The sequence below is a fragment of the Cyphomyrmex costatus genome, unplaced genomic scaffold (genome assembly GCF_001594065.2).
Source record: "Cyphomyrmex costatus isolate MS0001 unplaced genomic scaffold, Ccosl1.0 scaffold63, whole genome shotgun sequence".
NCBI lineage: Eukaryota > Metazoa > Arthropoda > Insecta > Hymenoptera > Formicidae > Cyphomyrmex > Cyphomyrmex costatus.
Genome location: NW_017280189.1, coordinates 54,564 through 69,251, shown reverse-complemented (window position 1 = coordinate 69,251; position 14,688 = coordinate 54,564). Strand labels below are relative to the sequence as shown.

Sequence of the window (14,688 nt, the reverse complement as noted above, 5' to 3'; positions counted from 1 at the left end):
CAATAAGAAGAAAAGTACAAACAGTTGCTTTGATATTAAAACTTTGAGGCAAATTTAATCTCCGACTAAAATACGGGAAGCCGTGGTAGAGAGAACGTAAAGCAGATGGCAAAATATTACAAAATTCCACTGCAGTGTAAGAGAAGGCACTTTGAAATTTAGATGTGTGATGAATAGGATATGAAAGTTGTTATCGCTAACGAGTATCAAGTAGAGAACTTGAATGAGAGTCCGCGTTAAAATGGATTAGCTTACGAAGATATCTAGGAGTAGATATTAATACAAAAATATTATAAATCAGGCAACACGAATGAACTATGAAGCGATGGAAAAAAACTTACGTGACTGTATACTGTATCGGCATAATCAAATAGAGATATAATTAGAGATTGTGTAACTAGTACTTTCTGAGAGAGCGACATGATGTGACGTAAAGGATACAGTAATTTAAGACGAAAATATACGTATATACCTTTAATTTACGAAAATTAACGTTACATTGTGAATATTAACATCTATGTATTATACGTAATACATTTTATCAAAGTGAGATTCGGTCACGCTTGATCCCCAAATTTCGGAAGGGGCAACGGAGGAGCGTCACCGAGTTCGGGCTCTCGCAGGTACACACCGTGGAGTATCCTGCGAGTCGATCGTACCTTTAAATGCTCCGGAAAATGGGTCAGTGTCTCGAAAGAGACACTATGACGCCTTTTTCCGTGAGCGGTCACGAAATTGGTCCTTTAATTTAGGTCAGGGAACTTAATCCCTATTACCTGGGAGTGGACCTGTGCGATCTAACGGGAATGGATGAAGGAATGCGAGAAAGGGTTTAAGAAATTAAATTAAAACGATTGGTAGGAACATGTTGGAGTATGTAGGCGTGTGTGACAAAAATAAATCTTGTATTTCTCTTTAATTCTTTATTTTTTTTTTTTGTGTGAAATTATTTCGCTGAAGTGCGACAGTTAGTGCCACAGAGGACACAGAGAATTGATGGAGATTTACAGCACTGTTCTGTGGTATTTACACGCGGAAGTACAGTTGTTTACGCTTGTTCAAGATCTAGTTTCCCCAAGATCATAATTCGGCAGCATGGTGCGCCACGGGCAATCTCTTCTCAGCGCAAACGGAACATGAAACTGCGATCAAATTTTTCCAAAGAGCTATTCAGGTACTACACATTAATTTTAATTGTAGTGTAAAATGGAGCAGTGCATATATGACTTATTGTATTAAAAGTAATATACCGTTTTTTTTATTACTTATTAGGTGGATCCTAATTTTCCATACGCCTATACATTACTGGGGCATGAATACGTTTTGACTGAGGAGCTAGATAAAGCGATTACTGCTTTTCGTAATGCCATCAGATTCAATCCCAGACATTATAATGCATGGTATATATAAATTCTAAAAAATTTTATTAGTATATATTATAATATTGTATACTTTTTGAAGCTGTCTGAATTCGTATGTAAAATATTTCTCCATGTCTCATTAAAGGTTCGGATTAGATACGATATTTTCGAAACAGGAATAATATAGTTTAGCGGAGTTACACTTCAAACGGGCCTTACAAATAAACCCGCAGAATTCTGCGTTAATGTGTCACATAGGTGTCGTGCAATACGTCCTGAAGAAGACTGATCAGGCATTAAAGACTTTGAACACTGCGCTAATGAATGATCCGGATAATACTTTATGCAAATTCCATCGTGCGAGCATCAACTTTTTTATTGGTCGACATATGGAAGCTCTAAGAGAATTCAAGGAGTTAAAAAATATTATACCCAAAGAATCTCTAGTCTATTATTCGATAGGAAAAGTAAGAAATTAGTTAATCAAACAGATTTTTTTTAACATTTCTTATATAAATATATCTTTATATTTGCAATAGGTACATAAAAAGTTAGGCAATACCCATTTTGCGTTAATGTACTTTAGTTGGGCAATGGATTTAGATCCGAAGGCTGTTAATAGTCCAATTAAAGAGGCTATATTGAATCCAGGTCAAGGAGATGATGACTTCCCACCGACGCAATCAGGTATATAGTTGTCAAATATATTAGCATTTATACAGAATTTTAATTTTTTAGAACTTTAAAAACATTTATGTTAAAAATATATTATTTTATATTTATATAAGTGAAGTGGTTCGTGATATTTTTACCATACAAATATGTATTATTGATAATATAATGATTTATATAGTTTATTTCGAATCACAAAATTATTGTACTTTTATAGACGAACAGCAAGCACAGAGTAACTCAATGGAACAGGATATTGAAACTAGTAGAGAAGGAAGTGCCGCGCCACTTGCTGGAAATGTTTCGGTCGAACCTCATGCCGATGACAGCGACGATAGTTTATGAAAGCGATATGCGAGAAGACTTCCGTGAAAAAGAGATAGAGCGTTACTACCCTCATTATCCGAATCATTTTTCGCCAATCTCGCTTTGCTTACGGAGTCACTGATGTGCGATCATTGATTTAAATTGAACGGTTGTCGACATCTTTGCAAATTATTCCATAATTCGGTTAAAAAGAATTATTATATTATTTTCTCGCATCATCAAATTTTTCTTTCATCTTGCACGAATTTGAGATTTTAATATACATGGGTGCGATGTCTTTGCAAAGATAGAAGAGACTCGCATGTCGTACCCTCCATCGATTTGTATATTACGTGTTTGCGTCTGTATATTTTTTTACGATTGCTTGATTATTTTTTCTATCTTTTGCGCTCTCAATCATCTTTTTCGCGTACCTCGTCCTGTTTCGCGAATAAGTCGCTTTAAATCAAATGTGATTCAGAGACGAGAATTCGTAAAGAGTTTGGCTTTAATCAAGCTTGATTATAATAAAGAATGAAAGAGAAGAATCGATTTAATTCGCGATGAAATATTAAAGATTTACGGTTGAGTAGAGGACTATAATCACGTTGCGATAAACTGAATGATTATAACCGTAAGCATGTCGTATATAGTTAGGTAATACGATTAATTGTTCGCGATAAGGAAAAAGAGTCTTGTGTAAATGTAAATTATTATTACTGTGTACTTACTGCTATTATTACTATTAGTGCTATTATTACCATTATTATTCGTATGATTATCATTGTTGATCTAGTGATTGTGAAAGTATCGTTGGTTGCTCGGCGTCAGAGCGGCCGCTGGACGATCGTGCAATTCTCGTCACGAAGATCCCCTCGGTTGATCGAACATACGAGTCCGAAACACTGTCACTGCGATTTCAGTGGTTCAGTAATCGCGCGTAACATTCGGTTTTTCGGTCTCGATCTGATATCCGGAATAAAGCGTAACTCGCCTCGCAAATGTCTATATATATAGAAATACTCGTCGAATTATATTCTCGAGTAATAATATATAATATATTTTATTATATTTTCAAAATGAAAAAAGTGTCTATTTTTTATATTAAAAAAAAGTATGACAATGTTAAATTTATTAATTAAAAATTGTTGCTCACAGCGCGCGCGAGCGCGTTGAAAACAGTAATTTTCAATTAATAAATTTAACATTGTCATGCTATGTACTTTTTAAGATATCTACAATACATTTTTCAAGATATCTAAAAGATATCTATTAGATGTCTTTTTGAAGCATTTAAAACATCTTCGCCGGATATCTAAAAGATATTTTTTAGATATGATTTCGGACATCTTCGCCGGATATCTAAAAGATATCTTTAAGATATATATCTCTAGATGTATAAAAGACATCTCTAAACGTTGCATAAGACATCTTTTAGATCCCTAAAAGATGTCTACGTAAAAAATGAAAGATATCTCAAGATAAGGCAAGATTATATCTTTTAGAAATATAAAAGATATACCCCCGTATTCATAGTCAGACCTTATACTTAAGGCTTCCTTAAATTTATCTTTAGATACTCAGTAGCCAATAAAATAATTCGTAGATCGTCTGAAGATAAATTTAAGGAAGCCTTAAGTATAAGGTCTGACTATGAATACGGGGGATATTTTTGTCTATATGTGGGATATCATCAAAATATAATATAATAGTTGAAAAATGATTCTAGATAAAACGTTGAAGACAAATTAAAACAAAATCTCAAAGATGTCATAATAAATCAAAAAGTAGATGTCAATATTTTTTCTGGTAGTTTTTTTTATAAGATATCTTCGAAATTTCAAGACAATGTTTACATGATTTCATAACGTTATAATTTTATTTTCTTCATCGATATTTGCACTCTTATTATCTTTTTGCTGATATTTCGTTTTGCATGTTTGAAACATAAATTATTTATATTGCTTCATGAAACGGATGGATAGGACAGCATTAGACAAATTGTCAAAGATCAAATATCTATATATGTTAAAATTTAAATTATAAAAGTTATTAAGGTAGTTAGACCTAGAACGCAAAACTTTTTAATACTTGATATTAAAATTTTAAGATTAATATATATTGATTTTGCATCTTGCTGTTGTATTCCGAAATTGCTTCTCGGTCTTGCCATATCTTAATCGTAGCGATCCAAAGTCTTTACGATGACGCTGACAAATGTTAGGCATCGTTGAGATTTGCCTAGATTATTTTTAAGTTTCGCTCTAACGGTCTATCTATTCGAATTTTTGAACAGTCACGCGATAAAAATGGCAACCGCCTGTTCGCAAGAAAAGTCTGAATTTTTCAATCAAGTGGCGCCGCCATGATACAAACCTACGCCACCTACTGGTAACGTTAAATGACGAGACATGAAGAACGTGGCAGACTGGCAGAAGTGGCAGAACCAGGCAGAGCGTGTACTTGCGTTGGACTTGTCTCTCCATTTCTGTGAGGAAACTGTGCATATATGCATCGAAGATAATTAGGAGTGGATAATTATCGTAAGTGCTACTTTCAATGGGACAAATATCACATATTTATTTCGACTCTTTTGAGGAAGTGTTTCTAGAGGTTATCAAAATTAAAGCTCTTTAGGCACAATCCAAATCTACTTATCTCAACTTTAAACATTTTTAGCTTTCATTAATTGATTTTTGACAACTGGCATCTTGCTTTGATTTTTCTTGTTCAGTCTGAATAAAAGTATCACGATTTTATTTCAATTTTTGTCAACTTCGGAGATTTTCACCGAAATTGAACATGGCGTCTTATCTCGTAATACATGTGTATTTCTTTCGCTTGGAAATATATATAAAAGTTGTTCTTTTTAGTTAAACTTCTTGCACAAATCATCTCTTTCTTCTTTTGTCTCTCTCGTTGCAGAAAAAGTTGAAAGCTAAACCATGCATAGAGAGAGAGAAAGGGGGGCGGAGAATTGAGCTAAAAAGGACACAGCAAGTCTATTTCTGTAAACAACAAGAAGGAAGCAAAGCCTATCACGGTCAAATCTAGATCACAATGTTTATTATTATGTGTGAATTTTATGTACCGCGTATGTAGTTCCCCTAATCGCGTGCCGAAAATTTTTTCAGACTTACAACGCAACTCTAAATAACTACCGCGGTAATATTACTTTAGTTAAATTGACAATCAATCTAACAAATTTCGATGCTTATAGCATCTTATTAGATCTTAATAATATGTTGAAAGACATATATTAAAATTTAATATTAAAGTAATGATAATTTGAAATCTGTGAAAAAAATTTTTCTTATCTATCTAGTTATTAACTATCCATATCAACAGTGATTATTAGGATTTCTACGATATATATTCATCAATCGCACTTCTGATTTAATCGATACACTGATTCCATGAAAGATTGAAATTTTTCGGAAAATGGTAAATAGAGTGAAAAACTGTGTCCTTTGCCGCTTTGTTGATGATTGTGATGTCCTCGGTAATACTTCGAATAATGTACGTATGTATACCGTTGGCTTTATTCCGATTCCTCGGTAAGCCGGCAGATATTTCAGATACTTCAAATTGCGGCGCATTTTATAATAAACTATGATAAGTATTTACGCCGCAATCTGAAGTATCTGAAATATCTGCCGGCTTACCGAGGAATCGGAATATCGGAATAAAGCCAACGGCATATATATGTATATTCGAAGTATCACTTCGTAGAAGATCATGATTGTTGATGACAATATTTTAAATGTTTTTCTAATGCTTCGCGATTCGATTGATTCCGTCTAATGGTAATTCTATAATGTGCTCTTTCTTTCCTGTTTCTTGCTGTTTGTCCCTTGTTCACTCTTGCCTTTTTGACCAAAAAGCAAGAGACAAACAGCAAGAAACAGGAAACAAACAGCACATTGTAGAATTACCATATCGGTTATACACAAACGAATAAAACAAATACAACGGTAATTGTATGCTGTTTTTTTGCCTGAACATAGATTTGTCGAAAAAAAATGGACGATTGGCTAGAAAAATTTGAAAAAATGAAAAAGCAGTTTACAATTGGTGATGACATGTTTGAAATGCTGTACGATTTCGAGAACAAAACAAGCGAAGATAAACGAGCGATAATAAATATGCTACACAAATTTGCATCGTTCCGCAAGTGCAAGTACGTTGAACAAAAATTCATATTATAATAGATTACGTACAAATAAGAAACATAATCAACTAACCTTCTCCGATTTTAATTATCTTTTATATGGATATGTTAAAATATAGACAAAAATAAAAGATACGTGTTTTTTTATACATGCTAAATTGTACATTAAGGGAGTAAAAATCTTGAAAAAAAATTCGTTTCCTTTTTAAGGTTTCAATTTTATCAAAATTTTTAAGTTTTATTTTTTTTCTTTTGTAATTTCGACAATATTTACTCTAAAAGGAAAAAATTAATTTTTTAAGGGAAATTTTCCTCCTTTTAACGTGTACGATTCAACACATAAAAAAAAACGTATCTTTTATTTTTGTCTACATTTTAACATATCAAAAATTTATTAAAATTGGAAGGAGTCAGTTGGTTTTATTCTCTTGTTAAATTATATATATCTGATTAAATTATATATATCTAAATTACAATATGTATATATGTATATTGTTGAAATAAGAATGGAGGCAGAGATGAAGCGATGCGATAATGATTCAAAAGAGCTGGAAAATATAGTAGAAGAGGTAGATATACTGACAAATGTATTATTTCGTTAATCATGAAAATTGATTCCTATTAATGTTTGTTGCTCCTGAATTAGTTTGTGAAATTTTGTCTTGTTTTGTATTGTTATTTATTTGTGTCTTTATCTATTTTTTTGTGTATTACTATTTATTTGTATTGCTCAAAACAGTTATAATAGGTCGTTTATTTAAAAATCTTTGAACACAAATTCAACTTTATTTTTGCGAAGCGCGCGCTTGTCATGTTCTAGTAATATTTTGCACAACCGCAAATGCGTTTAAAACAAAATGACTATTTAATTGTTCTGAATAGTGTATTTTGTACACTGCCATTCCATGTCTGTTTCTCCTATTATATTTCCAGTCTGTCGTAGTACATGTTTGATGTTTGATATTTTAATTATTCTAATTCAACTTGAATTTCAGGAAAATGGATCCAGTTTACGTTTGTTGGAGACAAACATGGAGGAGAGCGGTTCCGAGACTCCACCCTCTGGTCAGCACGACACGATCTCCGCCGTGGATACGTCGAATACGTGCATTCTCACCGGTAGCAGAGATGGTCTGATACAAGTATGGAAATGATTATTCTTTTTGGTCCAAAATTCGATTACAAAGTTCCTCGCACAGGCGATAAAAGATTTTATCAGTGTAATGCGGAATTTCTTTCCACTAATAACAAAACCATTGTGATCCAAGTAAGGAATAAGTTATTCTAGAATTCAGATAAATCATCCAGCGATGCTGGACATTGATCGTGATATAATTTATTTAAGGGCAGTCACGCGGAGGAATTGTGATGGCGGTGCAATTATGATATAACATTCCCATTTTGACAAAAACTTGTCAAAGAATCATATATTTTTAACAATTCCGCGTGATTATCATTGATGATAGGTCTTGTTGGAAATTACAATATCATATGTGTGTAAATCAGAAAATCTAGATTTATTTATGCAAATATCCTATCGCGTCCTAAATCGTTTTCTTGATAAACTATCACTGCATCTCATTGAATACTGATCATCTGATAACTTCTATCATGCTGGTATTATCCGAACATTCATAAAAAACCTCAAAACAGGATGTTGATTTGAATAAAGTGGTTGAAGAAAAAAAGGAAAAAAAGATTTGGTTTACTATTCCGTTCATGAGTGATATTGCTAACAAATTCAAAAATGCTGTACAAGATTTAGATGTAAATTTATCGTTTTTCAGTCTCAATAAGCTCAGTTGTTTCATCCATACACACAAAGATCATTTACCTAACATGCAAAAAAGGAATTTAGTTTACAAAATTAATTGTAATGACTGCAATGCTTCATATGTTGGTCAGACAAAACGCACACTAAAAACAAGAATCACTGAACATAAAAATGATATACGCAAAAATAATGGAAATTTTTCTGTTATTAGTGAACATAGATTAAATTCGAATCATGAGTTTGACTGGGATAATACTGAGATTGTTGATTCTGAAAGATGGTTTTATAGACGACGTATTGCAGAAATGCTACACATTAAATTACAAATTAATAGTTTAAATTTACAATCAGATACCGAATTTTTACATAATTCGTACTTACCTATCTTAGACTCGTTAAAATGATGTATTTAATATGATTTCTTATGTGTCAATGTAATAGTGCTTAGTTATTGGTGGTATCTGTTTTTACCGTTCTGCGCAGTCTCATTATATTCTTGTCTTTCCCACACTTTGTTTTTATCTCATTTGACTATTGTCCGTTGACTGTGTATCATTTTTATTTCACACGTATACTTTGTAATTCTTTTGATGTTAATTTGCTGCATTGGTGAGTTTCTCATTGATCTTTTTAGTTTCTTCACTGATTATTTGTTTATTGACAATTTTTATTTAATAGTTTTCCATTATTTGCCAAAGAACGTTCAAATTTTTTGTCTTATTCTAATGGAGATGATGTGTTATCACACCTGTGCAGCCAATTGATGACCATGCTATTTTAAATTTGAATGGATATTGTTCGGATCATTGAAGATGGCTCAAATAGAAGCCGAAACGTCTGATTTATTTTTATAAGTATATTTTAATAAATAATTTTAATTCGCACGAACAACCGCAGTTTTTGACTCTCATTAGCCTGTTTTATTTATTGTTATTAAAAAAATTAAAATTTGAGTTTACGTCCAAGTAATTTGTTACGTAAATTCTCCTTTTTTTTCTTAGGGAAAGTGAATGGGAGAGCACAGTGGACTTCAAGGGTCAAAAGGTATAATGAAAATGTAGCGAAAAACGGACTTCACAGTTTAATTTGTAGCCATTTGAAGGTCAAAGAAATGGTAAACTTAAAATCGTGACTGATCCCCTTTTCCAAATATCACAAAAATGCGTTTTAATTTAATAGTACACGACAAATAAGCTCATAAAATTTTTTTGTGCGCACCATTTTTGCGTGCGTGCGTTTTGTACATTTTCATTATACCTTTTGACCCTTAAAGACCACTGTGAGAGGAAGGGAAATAAAAATGTGTCTTACTTGTAACCCGAAAGAAAGGTGGCGGCGATCAGTCCCTCACAGCAATGACCTGGTCCACAGCGGAATCTGCTGAAGGCAGGTTTCAAAGACCTTCGGAGGCGGACGGTCGGTCGTGGATGGTCCTGGTGGACTTCGACGAAGCCTCAGAGGCGCACAGTCGGTCGTGGATGGTCCTGGTGGACTTCGATGCACTGATTCTAACCGACCACCAGATCTTGGTCAGTTGACTCGGGCGATGCCTCGGACAACTGACTGTCGACCAAAGAGGTGACTGCGCGAACAAGAGAGGCCGGACAGTAGACTCGGGCTTATCGCCTCGGACTACTGACACGGTGGTGCTGAAGATTACTACTGACGCTGTGCGCTTCCGAGGGCCTCGTATTTATACCCCAAAAGGGCGGGCTTTTCCTTTGTCTGGAAATTTTTGCAACGCTAGCAACTTGTGACATGATTTACGATTTTTCTTAATTCCTATCAATATTGATATCAAGCGTCTTCTAGGAAGAGCTCCGAGAATAAAGGATTTTACGATTTTTGCTAGTCCTATCGAGGTTGATCTCGCGTGTTCTCGGGGAGTTAAGAAAAATAAAGTAATTTACAATTTTTCTTAAGGGTTTTATGCGTAGGAAATTACAGTCGGGACCATGTCGCGCTTTGTTATAGAAAAAATATATGACCAGAAGAGTCGTCGGTTTCCGCGCTTCATTTATTAGATGTCAAATGAACATTGCTGTGGGAAATTCTCTAAGAGTTTTACGATTTGGCACAATGGACATGGCGCTAGTTATTTTTTTTTAAGCTAGTTTTCTTAGAGTTCCCAGATGATACCTTAGAGTGTTTGTTATCTAATGACCGCTTAGAAATATGTGGTTTCGCAATTTCTATCCCCGTCAGCCCTTTGTACGCAAGTTGTTTTCCTCGTTTTATTTTTCTTTTGAGTGGCATTTACGAGCTTCCCAGCGCGTGGTGTTTACTTAGGCCTTGATTATCAGATATCCGCGCTCGGGCCCTTCTCGTAAATTTCACTCTGGTCATGACGCTGACCAAGATCCTTTGAAAGAAAAGAATCGTGGAGTCTACAGGACGTAACAATCTTAGATCGACGCTTTGTCGCGCGCGGTTTAAAGAATGTGCAGACTTGCATTTCCGGTGCTGGTTGCTATGCCGGTTGAAAAGAAATAATTAATAAAATAAGTGATAGCCATTCGGGCTATAACAAAATAGACGCTTCTGACATTTACAGCAAACTACTTTTATACATGCATATGACTATACAAATGAGTACCGTCAAAATAGACGCTTCTGACATTTACAACACACTACTTTTATACATGCATATGGTACATATTACAAACCAGTACCGTCAAATTAGACGCTTCTGGTACTATAGGTTATACCACACTATGGCAACGGAGCATAGATATTCTAAAAATTACCGAATACGCACATCCGCCTACTACTGTCCAGTATAATAGGTGCACGCTAATAACTCGATGAACGGGCCGCCCCGTCCAAGCTGTCAAACGCACTGTCACAGATGCACAGCTGGATTATGGATCCAGGCACTCCGATCAGCTGATAGGCAACATAGCGCGTGAACGATCTCGACGCTACGTTGCCATGTCGGCGCGCCAAGCATGCTGTGTCGACCTGCGATGCTATGAATCGCGTTGAAACTGGAGACGGCTGACACGCCGCGAACGAGTATTCAGAGCTTCATTCTAATAAAGTTTTAACTGTCAATAACAGTACGGATTAAAATAAAAAAAATTCATATTCAAGATTGGTCGAACATTTTCATTTTTTATTCGTGCTGATTGGATAATTAGTTCGAGAGAACAAAAATCGTAAATCTAGTCAGCTCTGACATTTTCTATCTCCAAAATTATTGATTTTATCAAAAAAGTTTGAGAGACCAAAAATGTTCACTTTGATCCAATTTAGCGTACATAATTTTTTCGGAATTTTTGTTCAAAGTTTAGATTTTTTAAACATTAAATTGTAGCTTTGACCACAACAAATGATGGAAATCTTTTTTCATTGATTGAAATTTTACAGATCTGATTACGCTGAAATGTATTTATAAGTTTGAAAAATTTATTATCTAATTTGCTAACGACAATGAATCCAGATATTACTCATACGCTATAGTAGGGGAGACTAGGGCCAGTTGTAACGGACGTAAGTTGTAACAATGCATATATCTTTTAAATGATAAGAGATACAATGATCATGTGAAGAACAAAAATACTCAGTATCGGGGCCTGCGTTTGCTTCATACCACCAATCGCGCGTGTGCTGCATGTAAAAGAGGTTATGTGTATTGTGTTCAGACAAGCCACGTAAGTGTAAATTTACAATGTTATACTTTTTTGCTTTAACCCGTAGTGGTCACACTGGGTCTGTCTGACCCGAGGCAATTTTTGAGTTGATGTAGTCAATAGATCAAGTAGAACGCAAATGGCGACTGTTTTTTTGCGTCGGATCAACTGGACCCAGTGTGACCAATACGTTATTTTTAAGAGGTGTGATCACTGCGGGTTAAACTTTCAAATGAAATGCTCTTTATTGTATTTTCATTTTATTATATCTAAAATACAATTTCTCAAGTTATGTGCATGTGTTTTTTTAATATTTTTAAGTAGTTCCAAACATATTCATATAAATTTTGGCAACATCGGTTTGGGGTTAGAAGTAACATATCGCTGGGGTACATTGTAACACCATTAATCTTTTATAACTTATGCTCATTTACTTTATATCTCCTTTTTTTCACATTTAAAGCATGAGGAACTATAAAAGGAATACTCAACGTGCACACAAATTGTCGAAAATATTTGAAAAAGCAGCAAATCTAATAGAAAATGAAGGTAAATCAGTAAGAAGTGATATATAATACATATGTGTGTGTGTGTGTGTGTTTAATTATCCAATCAGCACGAATAAAAAACGAAAATGTTCGGCCAATCTTAAACTTTAATGAGAATTTTTTTTATTTTAATCCGTACTGTTGTTGACAGTGAAAAACTCTATTACAATGTAGCTCTGAATGCTCGTTCGCGGCGCGTGAACCGTCTGTTCAACATTTAAATTTGCGTTTTATTTTATAAACCTTAAAATTAATATTTATTAAGATGATGTTACAACTTTCCCTAGCCCTGTTTCATTTTATCCCAAATCGGGGCAAGATGTACCAGTTTGGACTTCTTTATTTTTTTACATTTATTTACATGAACATCTTAAAATTACACCTTTTTGTCAATAATAATATAAAGCTGAAGAGTTGTTGCATCATGTGCATTAAAAGAAATAAACGTATACATGATAAATAAAGAAATATATGTATTTTTCTAAAAATTGTTACAACTGGCCCCAGTTTCCCCTAAAATTATTGATTTTATCAAAAAAGTCTAAGAGACAAAAAATGTTCAGTTTGATCCAATTAAGCGTAGAGAATTTTTTCGGAATTTTTGTTCAAAGTTTAGATTTTTTAAACATAAAGTTGTAATTAGTCAAGTTTAAAAAATTTGTAAATAAGATAAAGAAAGGTCAATATAAATGTCAAAATTAATTTCGTCGACCGATTGAAGATTTATGACAATTTTTTACTATGAAGACAAAACCATGTACTATAGCGTATGAGTAACATCTGGATTCATTGTCGTTAGCAAATTAGATAATAAATTTTTAACCATGTACATACACCAAACTGCCGCGAGTCCGCGAGATTGCCGAGAAAGCTTTCAATACCGCGCACTTGAAAACAAGCGACCAGAGCCAGAGGCTGCTCGCTACCCTCCCACTCCTTCGCTCCCCGTGCCGAATTCGCTTGTCGCGCTGGCGACCAAAAATGCTTTCTCGGCGATTTCGGTCGCTCGGCGCATATCATTATAAAGGACAAAAATATTATATATTCTCGATGATACATAACTTTCGATAAATATTATCAATGACATAACCCTGCCATTCATCTACATTAGCATAAATTATGTCAAAACGCGATGGTTTACGAGATATTTTGTTTTCGATTTTCCGTGCACGTCATGTACCCCATTCGTAGACGTTGTGTTCGAGAATGCAGTGTGGTCTCGAGCGTAAAGTGCGAGATTATTGTGCTGTAGATCCCGTATTCAAATCTTTGTCGTTTTTTTCTCTTTTTTGCCATAATTTTTTTAAAAATAGGTAAAGTCATTATTTATCTGCCTAATATATAATTGTTGGTTTAACCCTTATGTGCACATGTGGGTACCCGGGTGCCCACCTCGCTATATTATTGCTTATAACTCGAACAAAAATTAAAATATCGATTTGTCCCTCCGAATCCCCATTATTTAACTCCTTTAAAATATAAAACCACTAATATAATATTTTTTTTATTTTATTTAACCTAAACTACATGACTTTATAACATGTACATAATGGGCACACCAGGGGTACCCGGGTACCCACTAGATCTAAATAATATTTTGACTTAGAAATTAATGAATAACATTGATTAATATTTTATTGGAGTAATAATGGTTTATAAATAAACAATAAATATCATTTTTATGCGGTACAAACATTTATTGAACGTAATCAATCAATGGCGGCCGAACGCCGTCAGACTTCCTTCCTACCTGAATAAAGTATTCCTTTATTCCTAATTGAATAAAGTTTATTGTTAATATATAAAAGTTACAAAAAATAAAAGTGATTAATAATTATTGGCTGCTCCCGAATCCTTGGTGGATCCCGAATCCCGTGTCGCAAATAGCGGCACAACAGTAGAATCAATTACAATTTTTATTTTTATTATTATTTAACTTATATTAACATTATTAAATATTTTCTATAAAAATTTTTATGTAAAAAAAACGTTACAATATGTCTTTCATAAAATAAAAACAACAATTAAGTAAGTATTATAAATAGATTGAAAATATAAAAATTAATATATTAAGAATATATAAAATTTATAAAAATATTACAAGATTAAGAAACTTTAATAAAAATTAAATTTAAATACAAATAATACAATTAATGCTTTAAAATTCTTAACAAAAAATACTTAGGTAGCACCAATAGGGAATAAATAAAGTAGTATATTTATG

The 14,688-nt window shown here is 33.6% G+C and overlaps 2 protein-coding genes across 2 annotated transcripts; both read left to right on the top strand.

Moving 5' to 3' along the window:
- The first annotated feature begins 901 nt into the window (after positions 1-901).
- On the top strand, positions 902-3,084 carry LOC108779813 (cell division cycle protein 27 homolog). The gene is made up of 5 exons (XM_018547320.1): positions 902-1,174; positions 1,273-1,400; positions 1,507-1,828; positions 1,901-2,048; positions 2,251-3,084. Exons 3-5 carry the CDS (start codon positions 1,607-1,609, stop codon positions 2,376-2,378), a joined length of 498 nt encoding a protein of 165 aa, XP_018402822.1. The 5' UTR covers positions 902-1,174; positions 1,273-1,400; positions 1,507-1,606; the 3' UTR covers positions 2,379-3,084.
- A 1,412-nt stretch (positions 3,085-4,496) lies between these two features.
- Positions 4,497-7,916, top strand: LOC108779815 (uncharacterized). The gene is made up of 5 exons (XM_018547321.1): positions 4,497-4,882; positions 6,347-6,519; positions 7,016-7,079; positions 7,506-7,652; positions 7,856-7,916. The coding sequence occupies exons 2-5, from the start codon at positions 6,362-6,364 to the stop codon at positions 7,877-7,879; spliced, it is 393 nt and encodes a 130-aa protein (XP_018402823.1). The 5' UTR covers positions 4,497-4,882; positions 6,347-6,361; the 3' UTR covers positions 7,880-7,916.
- The last annotated feature ends 6,772 nt before the right edge of the window (positions 7,917-14,688 follow it).